Below are 23,745 nucleotides of genomic sequence, written 5' to 3' on the forward strand. Positions count from 1 at the left end.
ATCATGGACCTGCAGAAACTGGAGTTCCTTCCAAGGGTCACGCAGGGAAAACCTCAGCCAAGCCTGCCGCACGCACGCGCATGCATTCATGGGTGCACACGCATGTGTTCTCTCTCTCTCTCTCTCTCTCTCTCTCATCCTCCCAAGGGCATTCTAGATCAAAGCCGCTGCCAGGGCCTACAGCTGGACTCTTCCAGAGGCTGAAGGTGAATCCGTGCCTCTATTCCTGAGCGGGAAAGGTAAGGAGGTCCCCAGCCCATGTCCCTGGGGAGCTGGGGCGTTTGCTAAGACCTCACACAGAGCCGGCTCTCAGGGCAGGGCCATCAGATGTAGGAAAAGCTACCTTAAACACACACACACGTGGTGGTTGTCTTTTAAATGCCAAGAAGTATAACCAAAACAACAAAAAAATTTATTTTTAAATGGACCATCACCCTATTGGTCCAGATGGTGCCTGATGACCTTGGAAAAGAATAAAAGCAAGAAACCCAACCGAGCGAAAACAGTGCGAGGGTAGCGGTGAGGGTCACCCAGCACCTCCAGCCCCTTCCCGTGCAAAGGAAATGCTCCCCACGTTCGGAGAGTCCCCGTGGGGGACCATGTAATGATTACACCAGCACTCAGCAACGTCCACGCTCTTTTCAAAGGCAGGCCCGCGGGATCACACTACATGCCAACAGTCCACGCCTTTTCCGCTGCATTTACATGAAGATCCAGCTTTTTCTACAACAGCGGTGGGACCTTCTCAGGAGACACACACACTGAGTGGCCAGATTATCATGATCTCTGAACACATAATAATCTGGCCACTCAGTGTGTGTGTGTGTGTGTGTGTGTGTGTGTGTGTGTGTGTGTGTGTATTAGAGGCCCGGTGCATGAATTCATGCATGGATGGGGTCCGGCCAGCCTTGCCAGGGGAGGGGACATGGGCGGTTGGCCGGCCTGCCTGCTGGTTGAACTCCTGGTCAAGGGGACAATTTGCATATTAGCATTTTATTATATAGGATATACACTGAGTGGCCAGATTATTATGTGCTCAGAGATCATAATAATCTGGCCACTCAGTCTGTGTGTGTGAGTGTGTGTGTGTGTGTGTGTGTGTGTGTGTGTGTGTGTGTATTAGAGGCCTGGTGCATGAATTCGTGCATGGGTGGGGTCCGGCCAGCCTGGCCAGGGGGAGGGGACATGGGCAGTTGGCCGGCCTGCCTGCTGGTCGAACTCCTGGTCGAGGGGACAATTTGCATATTAGCCTTTTATTCTATAGGATATACACTGAGTGGCCAGATTATGATGCGTTCAGAGATCTTACTCACCTGGCCACTCCGTGTATATTTTAAAGGGAATGGCGGCACCCACCCCACGGACTTTGACACAGCCCGGAGGAGGAAACTCAAGAGGTGCCTATGTCCCCTCCAGGAATGCCACTTGCAATCAGGAACACAGTCGTTTCTGAGACACTAACGGCCACAGGGATCGAGAGGGGGACCGGGGTCCTTCCCCCACACCGAGGCCTCATGCCCGAGAAGCCACCTCATGCCCGAGAAGCCACCTCCTGCCGGATCTCTCTGCACCCCAGGATCCACACCCTGGTGTCCGAGAGGGGGTGTGCATGGCTGGGTTAGATCCACAGGCTCCGTGGAAGTCTGGCTCACAGCTGGGATTCCAGAAGCTGTGTGTGTGTGGCCGGGGGAGCGGGAGGGGGGGGGGAGGGGAGGACTACAAAACCTTGAAATGTAGCAGAACCTTCTAACAGATTCTGAAGAGCTTTAACCACAGATTAGCAAAAGTGCCTTTTTATCAACATTGGCTAATGCCTGGGATTTAGACATGGATTTTTTTTTTTTCTTCCCTGTTCAGAAAGCACCGAGGCCGCAAGGAAACAAAGATGGCAAACAAGGAGACGAAGGTGCCCCCCTCCCAAGGGGCTGGGGCTCTGTTTCTCCCAACCCCATGGAGACCTTCTTCCCGAGCCCGGCCGGGGTGGCTCAGGGGTTGGGCATCGGCCTAGGAACCAGGAGGTCACGGTTCGATTCTCCAGTCAGGGCACATGCCCGGGGTTGTGAGCTCGATCCCCAGGAGGGGGCGTGCAGGAGGCAGCCGACCCGTGATTCTCTTTCCTCATTGATGTTTCTCTCTCTCTCTCTCTCTCTCTCTCCCTCTCCCCCTTCCTCTCTGACATCAATAAAAAAATATTTAAAGGGAAAAACAATTTAAGTTGATTGCACAGGTTGTGGGCTCAATCCTGGGGCGTGCAGGAGGCAGCCAATCAATGAGTCTCTCTCCTCATTGATGCTTCTCTCTCTCCCCCTCTCCCTTCCTCTCTGAAATCAATAAAAAATATTTTAAAAAAATAAAATCGAATTAATTCTGAACAACACGTGTCTCTGAAAAAGGGAAGTCTGCTTGCTCAGCTGGCTTCAGCTGTTCTATCCATTGCCTGTCGATAGAAATTGCTTTACTTGAGCCCTCCTCCCCCACCTCCCCCCCCCGCCGCCCCTAACAGAAGTTCATCGTCCGCCTAGTCAGCCGTCTCTGGCTTCCGGCGACTTCCCCGAGAGGCGATTTTCCCCCTCAACCTGTAAGGACTATGTGCTGAGCTTTGTGGAGCGAAAGAAGCGTTCTCCTGCAACAGTGATACATGCTCAGGATCCTACTCACCCACAAGTATGTCGTCAGACACTCCCCCCAGCCTGGACTCCCAGGGCGCACCCCAAACCAGAGCCAGGGGGGAGGGAGGGGCGAGAAACCCAGTGGGCCCACAAGATGACACCACGTCACAAAACTAGAAAGATCAGCCTTGGCCGGTATGGCTCAGTGGATAGGGTGTCGGCCCACGGACAGAAGGGTCCCAGGTTCGATTCCGGTCAAGGGCATGTACCTTGGTTGCAGGTTTCCCCGGCCTGGGGCCAGGGCCTGTAGGAGGCAACCAATCTCTCTCTCTCTCACACATCAATGTTTCTCTCTGCCTCTCCCTCTCCCTTCCACTCTCCCTAAAAAGCAATGGAAAAAAATATTCCCAGGTGAGGATTAACCTTTTGCACTGGGATGTCGAGTGTGACGGTTATTGAATGTGTCAATAATTTGAAATATAAAAAAAATCCAAATAAATAAGTTTGTATGAAAAGAAACTCCAGTTTTTTATTCTACTGCCGCGCTTTGTAAAATCTGGGGTATTTAAAAAAATTAAATCCCGAGTAGAATAAAGGAATCGAGAAAAAAGAGAGTGCAAAGGGTTAAAAAAAAAAAAAGCTAGAAAGATTGAACACGGGGTACACCCTTCTGAAGGCAGGCCTCCCTGTCGTTCTTCGTGAGCGGGGAAAAAAAGCACGAGGAATATTTCCCGCCACCGGCTCACTACCTGCGCTCAACCGCCCAGGACGGTCATTCAGAAGCGTCCGCCAGCAGGAACAAGGCGTCCCCGCGTCCCCCAGTCATTCCAAGTTCGCCGGGGAGAGCGCCCGAAACCATATCCCTGGCGCGTAGCTGAGGACGAGACTAAGAGCCTAATAATATCGTCTACGTAGCCGTGTGTCCAGGGCCACTTGGGGGTCAAGAAGTCGGAACACAAAAACAGCGTGCTGGGTTACTGCCCCGGGGAGAGAGCGGGCCTTCCCCAGGCCTGGGGACCCAGCCGCGTGTCCAGCCTCCGTCTCACCACTGGGCAGTCACCTCTGGGGGTGAAGGGAAATCCTAATCCGAGCACTATGCCCGCCCAGGAAGTGTTTCTAGTTTCAGCTTTCACTGTGTCTTTGTGTGTGGGAGGCTATTTGCTTCCCAATCTCATTATTATTATTATTATTATTATTATTATTATTATTATTATTATTGACTAGAGGCCCGGTGCACGAAATTCGTGCATGGGGGTGTGTGTCCCTCAGCCAAGCCTGCACCCTCTCCAATCTGGGACCTCTCGAGGGATCCTACCAGGATTGGGCCTAAACAGGCAGTCGGACATCCCTCTCACAATCCGGCCTGGTCACCCCCTAACTGCCCTCCCCTGCCGGCCTGGTCCTCCCCAACTGCTCTCCCCTGCAGGCCTGTGTCCCCCCCAACTGCCCTTCCCTGCAGGCCTGGTTGCCCCCAACTTCCCTCCTCTGCCAGCCTGGTCACCCCTAACTGCCCTCCCCTGCAGGCTTGATCACCCCAACTGCTCACCTGCCTGCCTTCCTGATTGCCCCTAACCACTTCTGCCTGCCAGCCTGATCACCCCCTAACCACTCCCCTGCCAGCCTGATTGATGCCTAACTGCTCCCCTGCCAGCCTGTTTGCTCCTAACTGCCCTCCCCTGCCAGCCTGTTTGCCCCTAACTGCCCTTCCCTGCAGGCCTGCGCCCCCAACTTCCCTCCTCTGGCCTGGTCACCCCTAACTGCCCTCCCCTGCAGGCTTGATCACCCCCAACTGCCCTCCCTTGCAGGCCTGGTCCCTCCCAACTGCCTTCTCCTGCTGGCCATCTTGTGGCAGCCATCTTGTGTCCACATGGGCGCAGGATCTTTGACCACATGGGGGCAGCCATCTTGTGTGTTGGAGTGATGGTCAATCTGCATATTACTCTTTCATTAGATAGGATGTCAGAGAGGAAGGGAGAGGGGGAGAGAGAGACACATCCATGATGAAAGAGAATCATGGATCGGCTGCCTCCTGCACGCCCCACACTGGGGATGGAGCCCGCAACCCGGGCATGTGCCCTGACCTGGGAATCCAACTGTGGCCTCCTGGTTCCTAGGTCGACGCTCAGCCACGGAGCCACGCCGGCCAGACACCTGCCCATCTCCTATGTTCTTGGCCCGTTTTTATACTAAAGCCCAACGCGCTGGTCTCCGCAGCTGCTCAAAAGCATGCAAGTTCCTCCTTGCATCTCTCCACAAACGCAGAGTGGCAGCCTCGACTTCCAGATCCGCTTCCCAGGGCAGATGTAGCTGAACCCCCTCCCCAGGGACCCCGGGCACAGAGGGCGCAGGGGCTCCCCCAACCACAGCCTCACAAACTGCACACACACACTCGGGGCAGCTCCACGCCGGGTCAGTCTCCCCAGGATGAGCGTCAGGCAGCCCAGAGCCCCCCAACACTGCCGCCGTTCCCCTCCAGCGTGGATTTCACAAAAAACAGCCCGGAGAAAGGAGAGGGGACGGGGCTGTGGTTTGTGTCCGAGGCAGAGAAACCAAAAGCGACTTCTGCTCCATAAGGAGATGAAACGGGAGCTGGGCTTCCGGGCGGGGCTGGCATGCCCGCGCATCTCCACCCGCCTGGTCCCTGCGCGGGCCGCCAGGGAGGACCCACAGCGCTGGGGTTCGTTTCCCAACGAGGGGGGGTGTGGGGGGGAGGGTGGCGAGGGGAGTGAGACGACAAACCGCCCCAACAGGAGCAGAGACTGGAGGATAAAGTGGGGTGTGTGTGCAATTGCACGCATACACACAGTCACACATGCATACACACATTCACACGCAGACACACCTGCACACACGTACACACATGTATAGGCATATACACATGCATGCACACATTTATGTGTGTGCGTGCATACATGTATGTATGTGCGCGCACATATACACAGAGCTAGTATTACACATAGACGTAAATACACATGCACACATATACATCTACAGAGCTAGTATGACACATAGACACACACATACACACAGAGCTAGTATGACACAGACACACACACATACACACACACACAGGAGCAGGTATTACCCAGAGGAGAGACCCAGCAGGCAGGTGTCCAGCCTGCCTCCGAGGGCGGGCTCCCCTGACCACGTGAGAGCTGCCCTCGTCACAGATCAAGAGGTACGTCCCTGCTGTCTTCACCCCGAACTGCGCCCACTCTGTCACCGCCTGACTGCTGTCCCCACAAAAAATAAGGTAAAAAATGTAAAACCACGGTTTAAGAAGGCGCTATTCACTGTCAGAACCAAACGAGAACCTTGCTCCTATGGCTTCCGTCCTTCCCCACACCACGTTCGGGAGAATACGGGCTCTCACAGGGCGGGATGGCCACGTGCACAGAGTTCACGTGTACCCGGCCCGGCCCCACCCGCTTCCGGTACCGACGTCCTCATCCCACCGAATGCTCTTCAAAGATACGGCTTATCTGGGCCGACACAAGAATTTCAACCATTTAGATCAAATTCGCAAGAGCCGCGGCTCCACGGCGCCACGCTATGTAGAATAACGGCGGGTGGTTTTTTTTTTTGCAATTTAGAAGAAGCAACAGAAGGAAACCATGTTCGGGTTTTCAGATCTTAGATCCTGGAGTTTCGCTTAACTTTGTTGTTGTTTTTTTTTGGTGTTTTTTTTATTTGTTGTTGTTGTTAACTCTCAATGGAGAATATTTCCCCACTGATTTTTATAGAGGGTGGAAGGGAGGGGGAGAGAGACAGAGAGAGAAACATCGATGTGAGAGAGACATCGATTGGTTGCCTCCCATACGAGCCCCGACCAGGATCTGCGTGCCCTTGATCAGAATCGAACCTGAGACCCTTCAGTCCACAGACCGATGCGCTATCCACTGACCCACACGGGCCAGGGTTCACTCAATTTTTTTTTAAAAGAGTAGCAGCTGCCACCATTTCCTGAGAACCGACTCCGTGCCGGCCCGTCTGTCTGGTGCCTCCTCTGCCCGTCCCGGTGTCACCGATGGGGGATGAGGCCCGGCAGCTTCGACCCCGCGTGGGGGACACGGTGTCCCCGCCGTTCTCCGACCTTTGCCACGGAATGCCGCTTGCCCTTACCAGAAGGTCATTTACTCTTTTCAATCCCATTCTGTACAGAAGCGTGTGCTTTCGCAAACGTCCATGCTGCCGTACCGGCGTGGCAGACAGACAGACAGACAGACAGAGAACGCATCTCCTGCCACGGGTGTTCCCCCGACTACTACCTTGGCAACGGTCTCCCGTGGGCTCCAACCCGGGGCGCCTCGCACCCTAGGATGGCGCTCAGAGGCCCCGCCTCCTAGAGGCTGAGTCCCCCAGTCAGCCACCTGCCAGGAGGAGGCATGTGTCCCAGTCCTGCTTCCGGCCCCACGCCCCCACCCGCCACCCCTCCCGCCCAAACCACACCTCTGAACCACCCTCTGCCCTCGGACTGAGCAAGGCAGCCCGGGGCGAGCTTAGCCACGGGCCCACACGGGCCCACACGGGCCCACACGGCCCACGTCATCCCTGCCCACTGGTGTACACGCAAGAGAAGCGAGAGAGAGACATGAGGCCCTGCCTAGTGGCTCCGTGGGTTAGAGGCTCCAGTGGTCGGCAAACCGTGGCTCGCGAGCCACAGGCGGCTCTTTGGCCCCTGGAGGGTGGCTCTTCCACAAAATACCACGGCCTGGGCGAGTCTATGTTGAAGAAGTGGCGTTAGAAGAAGTTTAAGTTTGGCCGAAACCGGTTTGGCTCAGTGGATAGAGCGTCGGCCTGCGGACTGAAGGGTCCCAGGTTCGATTCTGGTCAAGGGCATGTACCTTGGTTGCGGGCACATCCCCAGTAGGGGGTGTGCAGGAGGCAGCTGATGGATGTTTCTCTCTCATCGATGTTTCTAACTCTCTCTCCCTCTCTCTTCCTCTCTGTAAAAAATCAATGAAATATATTTAAAAAAAAAAAGAAGTTTAAGTTTAAAAAATGTGGCTCTCCAAAGAAATGTCAATCGTTGTCCTGTCGGTATTTGGCTCTGTGGACTCGTGAGTTTGCCGACCACTGGGTTAGAGCATCGGCCCCATACGCCAAGGCTGCGGGTTCAATCCCCGGCCAGGGCGCGTACAAGCAACACCCGGTGAATGCATCAACACGTGGAACAAGAGATGGATGTTTCTCTCTCTCTCTGCATATGGAAACATAAATCGATGTTTTAAAAGAGAGAGAAACAGGCATGCAACAAAAGAGAGATGCTTGACGGCTTGAGGTGGATGGGGTGGGGTGGGGGCGGGGACGGGCTAAAAGAGGCCAGTGGGGAGGGGGTAAGAGGGGGGCATATGTAACACTTTCAACAATAAACATTATTAAAAAAAAGAAGAAGAAGAAGAAGAAACTGGGAACAATCGGACGCTTCGGTCTCAGGGGGGACGCTGGAAGGCACCCCAGCTGGTTTCCAAATTCCTAGGATTGCAGCATCAGCCCGGGGGAGTCATCCCGCCGCGTCCAGTCCCCGAGGAGGAGACCCTAATTTAAAAGCAAACGCCCGGGGTCGGGGAGCCCGGGGGAGGGACGCTGCTGCTGGGTGACAGTCAGCCCAGATCTGTGGTCGGGAAACCGCGGCACACGAGCCACCTGCGGCTCTCGGGCCCCTTGAGTGTGGCTCTTCCACAAAAATACCACGGCCTGGGCGAGTCTATTTTGAAGAAGTGGCGTTAGAAGAAGTTGAAGTTTAACAAAGGTGGCTCTCCAAAGAAATGTCCATCGTTGTGCTGTTGGTATCTGGCTCTGTGGACTCATGAGTTTGCCGACCACAGGCCCAGGACAAGGCTGTCTCTCTCGGGAGGAAGGAGCGGGGGGGGGGGGGGTGGCCTGGGGACCCAGGGACGCGCTGCCTCACCATCCCGGTGGCAGACGGGGGCCGGCCCGGAGGGTGCCGTGTGATCTCCACGCCTGACCATAAAAGGCAAAGGGATGCGGCCCGGGGCACGTGACCCCCTTTCTAAATAAAGCTCCCCCACTCAGGGACAGCTGACCGGAGAGGGGCCGTCCGCCGCGTCCCGTCCCGGGGAAGACAGAGACAAGCTCTTAGGGATCACACGGAGCCGGGGCCGCCCCGCTGACCCCCTGCGCCTCCCGGAGCCGCCGGCCTCTCTGGCTCCCGCCCGCGCACCTGCAGGTCCCCACCCTGACCCCTGGCGTCAGCAGGACCCCGGCCTAGGAGCTGGTTACAGTTCATCAGAAGAAACACCTGTCCCGAAGTGCTTACAATTAAAAAAAAAAAAAAAAGAGGAGGAGGAGGAGAAATGTTAAGATGGAATAATGGCCCTGGCCGGGTTTGCTCAGTGGATAGAGCGTCGGCCCAAGGAATGAAGGGTCCCGGGTTCGATTCCGGTGTAGGGCACATGCCCAGGTTGCGGGCTCGATCCCAAATAGGGGACATGCAGGAGGCAGCTGATCCATGATTCTCTCTCATCATGGATGTTTCTCTCTCTCCCTCTCCCTTCCTCTCTGGAATCAATAAAAAAAAAAATAATAATAATAAAAAAACACACGTCGGGACTCAGTTTAGCAGCAAGGCGCTGGATTATCTGAGAGGAAATGGGGGAGTCAGGGCCCATTCTAGAACTCAAGAGCCAAAAAGGCAAGAAAACAGCAGGTAGCGCCGAGGTGAATCCCCCAGAAAGCAAGAGAACCAGATTCTGCCCGGCCGGTGTGGCTCAGTGGTTGAGCGTCGACCTGTGAACCAGGAGGTCACGGCTCGATTCCGGGTCAAGGGCACACGCCCGGGGTTGCAGGCTCGATCCCCAGTAGGGGGCGTGCAGGAGGCAGCCGATCCATGATTCTCTCATCATGGATGTTTCTCTCTCTCTCTCCCCTCTCCCTTCCTCTCTGGAATCAATAAAAATATTTTAAAAAAAAAAAGAGAGAGAGAAAGAGAGAACCAGGTCCTCCAACAGGAGCCGCCCGGTCCTCCCGGCACATGGCTGGGCTCCGGCAAAGAACTTGCCCCGAGCAACGAGCGAGCGGCGGCCGCGGGCCAAGCCTCCGCTTGGAAGACCGTTTCCCTCCTCCTCCCCCACCCGGGGCCTTGCCTCCTTGGACAAGGAGAGAGGGGAGCTACCACCCAGGGCGCGCCCTCCCTGCCAGCTGGGCGCTGGACACGGTGGTGGTGACAGGGCCCTGGGTAGCAACGGCCGTGGGAATGACCCCGGGAGCCACGTCTTTCACAATCCCTGGGTCCGCCCGGCTGGCTCGGCCCGGGGATTACACACTGTTTTTCTGCGCAAGGGGGAACGCGTCTCTCCCCGACAATAAATCTCCCACAAAGTAGGTGCCGCGCCGGCCCCCGGGGTGACGGCCAAGAGCCGGAGGCCGCGCCCGGGATGGGCTCGGCGGTGCCAGCGGCCCTGCCGTGGGCACCGTCCCGGAGGCCGCCGGGTGGCGGGGGCCGGGCCGCCCACGCCGGCCCCGTGCGTGCCCACGCCGTCCGCATCCCCGCGGCTCTCGGGCCCGGAGTCCGCCTCCCCTCACGCCGCCCTTCCCCTTTTATTTTTATTTTATTTGATTTTTTAATAAATCCTCCCCCGAGCCTATTTCCCCACGGATCTTGTAGAGAGAGTGGAAGAGAGAGGGAGAGGCAGAGAGAAACGTCGACGACGTGAGAGACCCACATCCACCGGTTGCCTCCCGCACACGGCCAGACGCCGAGGAGGAGCCCGCGGCCGAGGTCCGTGCCCTCGACCCGCATCGAACCCGGGACCCTTGGGTCCGCAGGCCCACGCTCTACCCACGGAGCCACACCGGCCGGGGCCCCGGTGCATCGTCTCTAGCGTGTGATGGACATGGTCTCCATGGCAACCACGCCACGCCCTGCATCCCCGGAAGCTACAGAAAGCCAGCCAAGACCCTCCCCGCTTCCCCCCCAACACCCCCACCCCCACGGCGGGTCCTACATGCAAGACAACCCCACCGCCCAGCCGCGCGCAAGCCGTGCACGTGGAAGAGGATGGAGGGAGGGGGCGGGACAGAGGGGGGAGGGGGGAGCAGAGGGGAAGCCGGGGCGCCCCGGCGCGGCCTTACTTTTCTGGCAGTGGTCCTGGGTCCAGCAGCGGTAGTTGTACTCGTTGTTGATGGTGGTCCGGTCGCAGGTGGGCTTCCCCTCCAGGGCCCCCGGGCACACGTCCCCGCACTCCTTGGGGGACTTGTTCCCCACCACGTAGTTGTTGGACACGGCGTCGAGGATGAGGGACCAGTCCACGGTGGACAGGTAGCAGAGGTCGGCGTTCTTCTCGATGCGGATGGCGCCGCGCGTGATGTTGCGCAGGTTGCGCAGGCCGATGTCCTTGAGGTTGGTCATCTCGAAGACGACCAGGGCGTAGTTGTAGAAGAGCTTCCAGCCGCGGATGACCGTGAGGTTGGGGAAGAGGTCGCCGATGCTCTCCAGGCCGGCCACGCGGAACAGCAGCAGGTACTCGGTGATGACCGTGAGCTTGGGGAAGCGGTAGCTGCGGTAGTCGTCGCCCTTGGAGATGAGCAGGATGTGCAGGTAGCCCTCGATCACCGTGCAGTTCTCCAGGCGCTTCAGCTGCTGGAAGTCGTTGCGGATGTCGATGCCGGGGCCGCAGACTGCGGGGGGACACAAGAGGGCGGGACACGCGTGAGTGGCAGGAAGCCGTTACTTTCTTAATATTTGGTTGCTGTTGCTCATTCTCACCCGAGGATATTTTCCCATTGATTTTTTTTTAATTGATTTTTTACAGAGAGGAAGAGAGAGGGATAGAGAGTTAGAAACATCGATGAGAGAGAAACATCGATCAGCTGCCTCCTGCACACTCCCTACTGGGGATGTGCCCGCAACCAAGGTACATGCCCTTGACCGGAATCGAACCTGGGACCCTTGAGTCCGCAGGCCGACGCTCTATCCACTGAGCCAAACCGGTTTTGGCTTCCCATTGATTTTTTAAAAAATATATGTTTTCATTCATTTCAGAGAGAGGAAGGGGGAGAGAGAGAGAGAGAGAGAGAGAGAGAGGGAGAGAGAGAGAAACATCAATGATGAGAATCATGGATCGGCTGCCTCCTGCACGATCGAGCCCGCAACCCGGGCATGTGCCCTGACCAGGAATGGAACCCGGGACCCTTCAGTCCGCAGGCCGATGCTCTATCCACTGAGCCACACCGGCTAGGGCCGTGGTCGGCAAACTCATTAGTCAACAGAGCCCAGTATCAACAGGACAACGATTGAAATTTCTTGGGAGAGCCACATTTTTTAAACTTAAACTTCTTCTAACGCCACCTCTTCAACATAGACTCACCCAGGCCGTGGTATTTTGTGCAAGAGCCACACACAAGGGGCCAAAGAGCCGCTTGTGGCTCGCGAGCCGCAGTTTGCCGACCGCTGAGCTAGGGCTTCCCATTGAATTTTCGAGAGAGGGGAAGGGAAGAGGAGAGACAGAGAGAGAGAGAGAAACATCGATGGGAGAGACACACACCAACCAGGGCCAGGATGGAGCCTGCAATGGAGGTAGGTGCCCTTGGCCAGAATCGAACCTGGGACCCTTCAGTCCGCGGGCCGATGCTCTATCCACTGAGCCGCACCGGCCAGGGCAAAAGGAAGTCATTTTGAAAATGATTTTCCAACCCACAAGGCGGCCTGCTTTCAGGAAACCTAGATTGTCCTTAAGAAATAAGACAAGCCCGGCCCGCGTGGCTCAGTGGTTAAGCATCGACCTATGAACCAGGAGGTCACGGTTCGATTCCCGGTCAGGGGCACGTGCCCAGGTTGCGGGCTCGATCCCCAGTAGGGGGCGTGCAGGAGGCAGGCGATCCATGATTCTCTCTCATCATAGATGTTTCTATCTCTCTCTCTACCTCTCCCTCTCTGAAACCAATAAAAAAATATTTTTTTAAAAAGTGGTATTCCCACTGTGCTTAATGGATTAAAAAAAAAAAAAAAAGGAGGAAAAGGGGTGGAGAGAGAGTGTCCCCAGACCCCTTGGGCCTCCGTGGCCGCTGAGTCGGCAGCCCCGCGGCCCGGCCGCCTTAGAGCTGAGCGAACCCTCCACGTGCGCGCTCATTCCACCCACGCCTACTCAGTACATGCAACCCGCCACACACACACACACACACACACACACACACACACACACACACACAAAAGATGGGGCTGGAGATGCTGTTATGATAACAAACACTGATACTGCTATCGTCGAATTTGTTCGAGTGGAATTCTCTGTGTTAAGTGTAAACAGACGCGGTTCATGTTAAGCCTTTTATCTCCACGTGTCAACGGGAACGTGTTTACATTGTGTATATACACGCATCTCTCCCCAGACACCCGTCCCCGCCGCCCGGCCGGCTCCGCAACGAGAGGCGATGGTGGGGATGGAAGCGAGGGGCTGCCTCGCACGGGGGACGCTGGGGGCGGGAAATTGAACACGAAGCGTCACCGTCAACGGGCAAAAGGGTCCTCCGGTGCCCCCACGCGAGAGCCATCGCTACCCTTCGTGGAACGGGAACCGAACGGCTCATGGGCGCAGAAGAGGCAGGCAGTCCTGGCCCCGGGCGGGTGGCTCCGTTAAGTCAGAGCATCATCCCGATACACCAAGGTGGGGGGTTCCACCCCCGATCACAGTGTGTACAAGAACCAACCAAGGGTCCTGGCCAGCGTGGCTCAGTGGTTAGAACGCCAGCCCGAGCACCGGAGGGTCATGGGTTTGATTCCCGATCAAGGGCTCATGCCTGGATTTTGGGGTTCGATCCCCTGCCCTGGTTGGGGCGCATGCAGGAGGCAATCAGTGGATGTGGCTCTCTCCCATCAATGCTTCCCTCTCTCTCCTCTCTCTGTTTCACCTCCTCTCCCCCCCCCTCTTCTATTCTCTTAAAAAAAATAAAATAAATGGAAAAAATACCCTCTGGTGAGAATTAACAAACAAACTATCAAATTAACACCACCACCAAAAAAGAATCAACCAGTAAATGCATAAATAAGTGGAACAACCTCTCTCTCTCTCTCTCTCTCTCTCTTCCTCCCTCCTTCCCTCCCCCTACCCCCTCTAAAAATCAATTATTTATTTATTTATTTTTAATATATTTTATTGATTTTTTTAGAGAGGAAGGTAGAGGGATAGAGAGGTAGAAACATCGATCAGCTGCCTGCTGCACACCCCCCACTGGGGATGTGCCCGCAACCAAGGTCCATGCCCTTGACCGGAATCGAACCCGGACCCTTGAGTCTGCAGGCCAACGCTCTATCCACTGAGCCAAACCAGTTAGGGCTCAAAAATTTTTAAAATGCCTGGAGAAGATCCAGTCCTAGGGCTGGGAAGGTAACACCCGGTGCTACAATGTGTCCAAGAACGTACAGAGCGGGGGCAGATGCTCACATGCCACCTCCTCATCGAAGAAGCGGAAACTTTACCCAAAATTCACTCGACGACGGCGGCAGGGAGCGCAAGCCCCCGTGTCCCCACCATCTACCGGATCCGGAGCCAGGCCGACGGGTGCATTAGAGAGCTGCCGTTTGCCGCAACTGAGGGGCACCAGCTAGTTCCCTGGGTCTCCCCCCAAAAAAACAACCCCACAAAACTTTGCCTGCTCTGACGGTTATTCCAAATTCCGTTCTGCTCTTACAATGCCCAAAGTGCAATATTCTGTAGGTCTCTCTTGTTTTCAAAGCGCCCTCGGATGCTTTCTCGTTATTCCCAGTTCTGATGGCTGGTGACTTTAAAAAAAAAATACTTTTTTTTTTTTATTTTTATTGATTTCAGAGAGGAAGGCAGCTAAAGAGGTCCACAGATTGGGGTTGCCATCGAGAGGAAGTTATGTGTTTGGACACTTGGGTGCAAAAAAAAAAAAAAAAGGCACGCGTGTAGGAGGTGCGAACAAGACTTGGGAGATTTAATTGGATCTAATTTCTGCATGTGATAACGGGGTGCTGTGACTGCCAGAAGCAAAAAATAAAACCTCCAGGTGGTCTTGGACCATGCTCATCAGGGAGGCTTCGTAGCATAAGGGGGACCAGAGGTGAGCTCCCCAAACTGGGTCTGCGTCCACATTTATTTTTTATTTTTTTAATATATTATTTTTATTAATTTCAGAAAGGAAGGAAGAGGGAGAGAGAGAGAGAGACACATCAATGATGAGAATCACTGATCGGCTGCCTCCTGCACGTCCCCTCCTGGGGATGGAGCCCGCAACCCGGGCATGTGCCCTGAGTGGGAATCGAACCTGTGACCTCCTGGTTCCTAGGTGGACACTCCACCGCTGAGCCACGCCGGCCGGGCTGTGTCCACACTTTTAAAAGAGAAGCGAGTGGATGGGACCACATCCAAGGGACAGGCAAGATGGAGCGGGGATGCACCAACCTTGATGCCCGGGCCCTGGGTCCCCACGAGGCAGCGGGGAAGGGCTGCAGACAGCAAGCCTGCGAGGGTCCCCGGGGAGGAGGGCGGGTGGGATTTCTATGGGACCCGGAGGGGGGCGAGGAACCCAGCCCTCAGACCAACCCAGGGCGAGGGAATGGGGGCCCCAAGAAGGACCCACATTAGGGCCTGGCTGGAGCGGCTCCGTGTGGAGACTCAATACAGGACCACAGTGATGAGGACGGTGCCATCTGAACGTAATGGATGGATAATGACTCAGGATTGTTGCCAGTGGAGCCCGGCAGGCGTGGCTCAGCGGTTGAGTGTCCACCTAGGAACCAGGAGGTCACGGTTCGATTCCCGGTCAGGGCACAGGCCCGGGTTGCGGGCTCCATCCCCAGTAGGGGGTGTGCAGGAGGCAGCCGATCCATGATTCTCTCTCAGCATTGATGTTTCTCTCTCTCTCCTTCTCCCTTCCTCTCTGAAATCAATAACAATATCATTCATATCTATATATATAAAAGCCAAGTGACCGGAACAGTGGAACAACTGGAACGGCCGGTTGCTATGACGCGCAATGTGGCGGCCAACCGGCCCGATCTGGGCCCCGATCAGTACCCCTAAACCTTCAGCGGCCCCTCCCTCTGGCCAGCCCGACCCCTGATCGACCCCACCCCTACTCTAATTGGGGGCGAGGCCAGCCAACTGCCCACAGCCTCTTTCCCCCTCTGGCCCAGCCCTGATCAGCTCCCATCGGGGTGGGCTGGCTGAACCCCACCTGTGCACGAATTCGTGCACTGGGCCTCTAGTATATATATATATGTATGTGTATGTGTGTGTGTGTGTGTGTGTGTATATATAGAATCTCCCTATCAAACAGGGTCTGCTGAACACCCTCGCTGCTCTACGCCGGGCTATTCCGGCCGAGTGACGGGAATGATGTAACTGACACCCCGGTGGCAGGGGAGTGTGGTGAGGCCCTAACACGCCTTCTGAGTCATCTTTCCACGACACCTGGCCTCTTCCTGCAGCTAATCGGCGCCAAGACTTTGGACGAATCCTTTCTGATTCATCCACCTGTGACCTAGCCCTGGATCCCCGAGATCTAAACGCCCCCGGGGTCATCTGTGTCCACCACTGCTTCTCCTTGAAAGGGACACAACACACACACACACACACACACACACACACACACACAGTCCTGGCCAGTGTGGCTCAGTGGATAGAGCATCGTCCTGCAAGATCAAAGGGTCCTGGGTTTGACTCCGGTCAAGGGCATGTGCCTCGGATGCAGGCTTCTCACTGGCCCTGGTTGGGGTGCGTGCAGGAGGCAACCAACCAATGTGTTTCTCTCACATCGATGTTTCTCTCCCTCTCTCTAAAAATCAATGGGAAAATATCCTCGGGGGAGGATTAAACACACACACACACACACACACACACACACACACACACACACACACTAGACAGAAGAAAGAACGGTACGCGATCTAGAGAGAGGAAACAGCCCCGTAAAAATGAAAAACGGCTATTCTGTTCTGCTTTTAAGAGCAAGTGACTTAATTTCACTACCATTGATTTTTCCCCCAGGGCGATTTAATTCCGCCAACACCGGCTGAGTTTCTGATGCGACTCGGTGGTGACATCTGGGCCGGCCGCAGTCACCGCGCACAGCGCAGAGGGAGGGAGGAGGCTTTGGGGAGTGGGGGAGGGCTGCCGAGATACGAGTGAAGGGGAGCTCACGGGTGGCTCAGTGGTTAAGCCTGGATTCTTCCTTAGGTCCCGGGTCTCTCGGACAATCCGATAAAGCTAGGCCACTTCTCTAAAATAAGCCAAAAAAAACCCCCACAAAACCAGTGGCCCCACCCAGTTTGGCTCAGGGGATAGAGCGTTGGCCTGCTGACTGGAGGGTCCCGGGTTCGATTCCAGTCAAGGGCACATGCCCGAGTTTCCGGGCTCGATCCCCAGTAGGGGGTGTGCAGGAGGCAGCCGATCCATGATTCTCTCTCATCATTGATGTTTCTCTCTCTCTCTCCCCCTTTCCCTTCCTCTCTGAAATCAATACAAGCATATTTTTTTTAAAAAAATACATACAGTGCCCTAGATGGTTTGGCTCAGTGAAGAGAGCAATGTTTCTCTCTCTCTTGTCCTCTCCTTCCTTCTCTCCCTCTCCTTCCTTCCCGCTTTATCTAAAAAGTCAGTAGAAGAAAATATCCTTACTCCTTGGGTGAGGAATTAAAAAAAAAAAGAAAAAACAAAACAAAAACATGAGCTACAGCGAGACACAAGCGGCGTAGGGGGCACCTAGGGACCAACAAGGAGACAGGAAAACACCTCTCCGGCTGTGACGAGCCCGCGAGAGATCTATCGGGGAGGCTGCCGGCGTTGCCTGGGAAATCGATCAACATCACAAGTTGTCGACAAGCGTGGCTGAGTGTCTGTCCTCGATGCCTTTGTTTTGGGGGCAGAGGCTGTCTCGGCAGGGCCTCCTTTCCTAACCGTTTTTTTCCAAACGGGAACGTTCCCCTCGTGCGGTGGCTTTCTGAGGCGGCGCACACATCCCGGGTGAGTTAGCAACTGGCTCGAGGGACGGGCATGGCCATCCGAGAGCGAACCAGGCGTGTGGCCCAGTGCAGGGGAGGGGAGGGTTGAGGGGGGCAGGTGGGTCGAGATGCCGCTCAGAGTGGCCTTGGCGGGTTCCTGGACGATCCCGGGGACCCATACCGGCCAGGTGGGCACAACAGGCATATTCCATTGCCTCTCCGTATTTTTTACTGATTGATTGATTGATTTCAGAGCAGAAGGGAGAGGGATGGAGAGAGAGAGAGAGAGAGAGAGAGAGAGACATCAATGATGCGAGAGAATCACGGACCGGCTGCCTCCTGCATGCCCCCTACTGGGGATCCAACTCGCAACCCAGGCATGTGCCCTGACCTGGAATCAAACCGTGGCCTCCTCGCTCATAGGTCAATGCTCATCCACTGAGCCACGCCAGCCAGGCCCTATCTATATTTTTTAAAATAGATTTTATTGATCTCAGAGAGGAAGGGAGAGGGATAGAGAGAGAGAGAAACATCAATGATGATAGAGAATCACTGATTGGCTGCCTCCTGCACGCCCCCTACTGGGGGTTGAGCCCACAACCTGGGCATGTGCACTGACCAGGCATCAAACTGTGACCTCCTGGTTCATAGTTCAATGCTCAACCCCTGAGCCACGCCGGCCGGGCCCTCTGGGTATTTTGAACAAGTCGTTCCGTTAACAGCTGCCTCCGTGTCCCCGAGACCAGACGGTAAGCGGAAGAGGGACGGGGAATCACGTCCAGGGTCCCAAACAGCCACGCCTCCCGTGCCTCCTGGTCTCCGAACCCATTTGGTTTCTATATAGAAGCTTCCTTTCCCTACTATTAAAAAAAAAAAAAAAAAGAGGCACCGAGAAACTTTAAACAATAAACCTCGCCATCCGACCGTGACTAATGAGACGTGCGTGGGGAGTCGGCTCGTCAGATGCACCCAGAGGAGAGGGCACCCCCTTGGTTGCAGGGCGTGACGTGCCCCCCATCTTCAAAAACCCCAACAGACGGCGGCTGCCCCCACCAACAGAACGGCGGCGCATTCAACGGAGCTGAGCTCGGGTGACCTCGTCCCTGACCCACCGGAGGCAGCGAGCAAGTGGGGACCCAGCGAGGCGGTGCCCACGCGGGCACACGTCCCCCTGCAAAGGCCTGGGACACGCCTGGATCCACCTCCCTGCCTTTCGAGCGGGAAGAGCCCCCCCATGGGGGACCATGGAGGAATGTCGACAGAACTGGGTAAGCCCAGGTTGTGAGAGACTTGACCTGCTACACAGAACTCTTTACCGTTCAAACCCCCAAAATAAAGAAGCAGGTCACTTGCGGGATCACGGGGGGCGGGGGCACGTACCCTTGAAAAGGGACTTTCTTTGATACACACACACACACACACACACACACACACTAGAGGCCCGATGCATGAAGATTTGTGCAAGAATGGGCCTTCCTTCCCCTGGCTGCCGGCACCGCCTTCGCTCTGGCAGGAGCCGCCTTTCCACCTTCCCACGCTGCCCAGAGGTCTGGAGTGGCTGGGGCGGTGTGAAACACCCCCGGCCACTCAGCACCTGCATATGCAAATTAACCTGCCGTCTTTGTTGGGTTGATTTGCATACTCACTCCTGATTGGCTGCTGGGCGTCGTGAAGGTACGGTCAATTTGCATCTTACTCTTTTAGTAGTGTAGATACATATACATATATACATGTGTTATTTTTTAACTGATTTCAGAGAGGAAGGGAGAGGGAGAGATAGAAACATCAATGAGGAGAGAGAATCATGGCCGGCTGCCTCCTGCACGCCCCACACTGGAGATGGAGCCCTCACCCCGGGCACGTGTCCTGACTGGGAATCAAACCCTGACCTCCTGGTTCCTAGGTCAATGCTCAACCACTGAGCCACGCCGGCCGGCGGCCGTTCCCACTTTTCTAACACCCACAAAGTACCATTTGTACCTGAGCGAGTCTTTTAAAAATCAACCTTAACGCGAGGAGGGAAGCCATCGGCATGGTGGGAAGTGTCCGGCTACCTCGCGGTGGCTTGGACGGTATTCCCACACGCACCACCGAGCGAGGGAGGAACTTAAAATGTAGGCCTGCGTGCGTCCGGGCTGATGAAAAGCGCGCTCTTCTAACTCGTCGCCCTCACCCAGCCTGGCCCCAACAAAGAGGTGGGAAGAATGCCTTTGAAAGAGGCCAAGCCAGAGCCCTGACTTGCAAAAAGCTATTTTTTCAGAGCTCAAGAAGGACCACAGGAAGTGGGACTCCCAAGATGGGGATTTTGCTATTTCTTTTTTCTTTCAATGGCTGCTTTTCAAGAAGAGAGAAGGAGGGAGGAAGGGAGGGAGAGGAGAGAGAGAGAGAGATGTACGCTTCAGGCATTACAAATCTTGGGCGCTGGGGAAATGGCTGAGGCCGAAATGGCCGCCTCCTCCACGGAGTCAGGCCTCCCAGGCCGGGAATTTCAGAAATCTCAGGCATGTTGCGTTATTTTCTGAATCTCACGGGAGCTGAGAAGTGAGAGACAGGAAGACCAGGGAACAGGAACCGGTAGGTAAGCCCCTCGCGCCGTGACCCCCACCCCCGGGCCTACCCGGCCCCCGTAAGGGAAGGCTCGGCAAATGGGGTTTTGCTTTAAGATGCAGCTGAGAAGGGGCTGAGATGGCTCGCGGCGTCCCCAAGGCCTGCCCCGCCCCCCCCCCGCCCCCAGCTTAGCCTCCTCTGCCCTTCCCAAGGATGAACCCCCCATGGGCGTGGGACCCTAAACATCTCACATTTCAAGGAACCTGTGGGGACACAGGCAGGGGGCAACCAATCGATGTGTCTCTCTCTCCTCGATGTTTCTCTCTCTCTCTCTCTCTCTCTGCCTCCCACTGTCTCCAAAAATCAATGGAAAAAATAGCTTCTGCCAGGCTGGTGTGGCTCAGTGGTTGAGCATCAACCTAGGAACCAGGAGGTCACTGTTCAGTTCCCGGTCAGGGCACATGCCCAGGTTGCGGGCTCCATCCCCAGTCGGGGGCGTGCATGAGGCAGCCGATCCATGATTCTCTCTCATCATTGATGTTTCTCTCTCTCCCCATCTCCCTTCCTCTCTGAAATCAATAAAAATACATTAAAAAAAAAAAGGAAAAATACCCCCAGGTGAGGGCTAACAACAAAAAAAAAACAGTAAGAGGAGGTTTCCAGGGTCCTGGCTGGCGTGCTGTGCCCGACTTGCTGCCCAGATACCTAGCCCTCATCCCCCCACCCCTCAGCAGGGAAGAACGCACAGCGGCCCGCCAGGGACCTGCAGGGCCACCGTCTGCCCGAGACCAGAAGAAGGTGGCAGACTGGCCTTCCGTAAGAGGACGTGACTTCTAGCACGCACACGCGGAGTGCAGGGAGCACGCCCCACCCCTGGCGGCAGGCACCCCCGTCACGTCCGTGTGCCCCGCGCTCAGGTGCCATCAACGCCCTGTGCGGGTTTCAGGGCCGCGCTGGGTCGCAGGAACCCTAAGACGGGCTCATCCGTGTCTCAACTGCTCACGGGATTAACGGGAAGGCCTGATCAATACCGCTCTTACCGTCAGGGGAGGGACTCACCGGCAAATCCTACCCAGCTTACAACGCATCCGGGAACAGAGACCAGGCAACGTAATAGCAGGGTCAGATTTAAAAGAGCAACTAGGAGTTGGACACACGTAATGCCGCCACGCGATAACCATTGGGCTTCCCGGCCTGCTGGGTTTGCTGAGACCGTCCCGCTAAGCATTCTGGGAGGAGCTGCACAGGCAGGTCTATCCCAGCAGTCGCAATCCGCCCCCCCCCCCCGCCCCACCGATGGTGGCGTCAGGCTTGCAAAACTGAATTCCATCCATCCATCCATCCATCCATCCAATAGGTGCGCGCCCACTGAGAAACTAGGCTTCCGGCTGGCCTGGCCAGTGTGGCTCAGGGGTTGAGCATCAACCTATGAACCAGGAGGTGACGGTTCGATTCCCGGGCAGGGCACAAGCCCGGGTTGTGGGTTCGATCCCTGGTCGATGCACATGCGGGAGGCAACTGATCAATGACTGTTTCTCTCTCGCCTCCATGTTTCTCTCTTGCTCCTTTCCTCTCTCTAAAATCAATTAAAAAAATACGTCAATAAAATCAATAAAAAGTCAGATGTTTAAAGCAAACAAAAAAAAGAGATCAGATCTTCCTCGCAGACGATGGCCACCGGCAAACCCGATGCCGAGCACCTTGACCTTGCTTGACCTTGGCCCTCCAGCCTCAGACCTGGGAGCGGTGAGCGTCTGCTTGTCTGTTTCTCCAGCTCTGCCAGAGGGCATCGCCGCCTGGGGCACGGGCCCGCCTCCCGCTTGTCCCGCGGCCATGCTTCCTGCCCAGGGAGAGACAAGCATGGTCCGGGGCTGGCTCCCGAGACGCGGGGGGAAGGCCAGTCCCACTTCCAAACCGAGGGGGGCTGCTGGCAGCCAGTGGCGTCCTCCCCCGGGCCCCGGCCCACAAAGGCTGCTCCCCCCAGGGGGCGGGGAGAGAGCCTCGCTTGGCCAGACAGGCTCAGCTACCTCGCAGCCCCGTCGGAATCCAGCAGGTCCAGGCCTGAGCCCCGACTCCTGGCGGAAACCTCAGCGCAAAGAACCGGCCCCAGAGAGTGGCGGCGGGAAGGGCGGACGGGCAGACCTGGCCTGCGACAGACAGACAGACAGACAGACAGGCAGGCAGGCACACAGACAGCACGCTTCCGGGGTTCTCTCAGCCTCAGTTTCCTCTCCTGCCTGAAACCACTCTTGCCTCCGGGGGCCAATCCCTCTCCTCCAAGGCTCCCTCTGGGACCGGGGAGTCCGCCCTAGCTGGTGTGGCTCAGTGGATAGAGCGTGGGCCTGCAGACTGAAGGGTCCTGGGTTCGATTCCCAACAAGGGCACATGCCCAGGTTGCGGGCTCCATCCCCAGGAGGGGGCGTGCGGAAGGCAGCCGATCCATGATTCTCTCTCATCACTGATGTTTCTCTCTCTCCCTCTCTCCCTCGCCCTTCCTCTCTGATATCCATAAAAACATTTTTTCTTTTTTAAATGGAGCTGTCAAAACAAAAGACTTTCAGTCTCATCAGCGAGGGAAGCCGACAGCCAAACAAATCCCTCTTCTGGAGAAAAAATAAGATGATGAAAACGCAATGGCACGTCCCAGGGCTGATTGGGCCGGGGTGGCACGCAGGGCCCGGACCCTGACTCGCTTTCCCTGACGGGGGAGCGTGACCGGCACCGGCCAGGCCTCGCTATGGAAAACAAACCCCTGCCTGGTGACTCAGCGCCGCTCGCTTCCTGGTGTGGCCGCCCTGACCTCACGCGGCCGCCTCCGGGCTCCCGGGACACCCTCGACCTGCAAGGCCGTGGCCCCTCAGGCAGGGGTTCGCCTAAAACCCGTCTCCCTCCCCACCTCACGTGGTACACACTCACCGCGGAAGGAATCAAGAAATGTTTCATTTTTTTCACTGTGGTGCAATAAACACGGGTTAAGATTTCCCATTGTAACCATTTTTTTTAAAAAATATTTTTTTAAATTGACTTCAGAGAGGAAGGGAGAGGGAGAGAGAGAGAGAAACATCCATGGTGAGAGAGAATCATGGACCGGCTGCCTCCTGCGCGCCCCACACTGGGGATGGAGCCCGCATCCCGGGCCTGTGCCCTGACCGGGAATTGAACCGTGACCTCCTGGTTCATAGGTTGACACTCAGCCAGGGAGCCACAAAGGCTGGCTTAACTATTTATTTTTTATTTTTTTTAAAGAGGGAGAAAGAGAAACATGATTGATGACAGGCTGCCTCCTGCACGCCCCCTACCAGGGATGGAGCCCACAACTGAAGCAGGTGCCCCCCCCCCCCCCCCCCCCCCCCCCCCCCCCCCCGCTCCTGCGTGGAGCCTTTCTAAGGTCCAGCATGGCCCGATTCCCACTGGTGTTTCTACCTCTGCTCCCCTCAACACTCACCCCCTCAAGACACCACGTCGACCCCCCGCTTACCTCCATCAGGGGCGCTCCAGTGCTCAGGCCCCGGCTCCCAGGTGCTGTCCCCTCGGGCCCAGCATCCCAGGCGCCCTGACTAAGGTCAGACGTCCGCCCTCCAGCAGCTGGAGGACGCCAGAGCTTCCGGCCCCCGCCTTTCCCCAAACCCTTAGGCTCCCATAACTCAACACTGAACCCGTATTTCCTGG

The 23,745-nt window shown here is 56.2% G+C and overlaps 1 protein-coding gene across 1 annotated transcript in view; it reads right to left on the reverse strand.

Annotated features, from left to right (window-relative positions):
- Positions 1 to 23,745, reverse strand: part of IGF1R (insulin like growth factor 1 receptor) — a 123,832-nt gene that overhangs the window by 89,119 nt on the left and 10,968 nt on the right. The window contains exon 2 of the mRNA XM_054713321.1: positions 10,704 to 11,249. Coding sequence (XP_054569296.1) covers positions 10,704 to 11,249 — 546 coding nt within the window. The remainder of the gene's footprint in view (positions 1 to 10,703; positions 11,250 to 23,745) is intronic.

The sequence above is a fragment of the Eptesicus fuscus genome, chromosome 25, assembly GCF_027574615.1.
Source record: "Eptesicus fuscus isolate TK198812 chromosome 25, DD_ASM_mEF_20220401, whole genome shotgun sequence".
In the NCBI taxonomy this organism is placed as follows: Eukaryota; Metazoa; Chordata; class Mammalia; order Chiroptera; family Vespertilionidae; genus Eptesicus; species Eptesicus fuscus.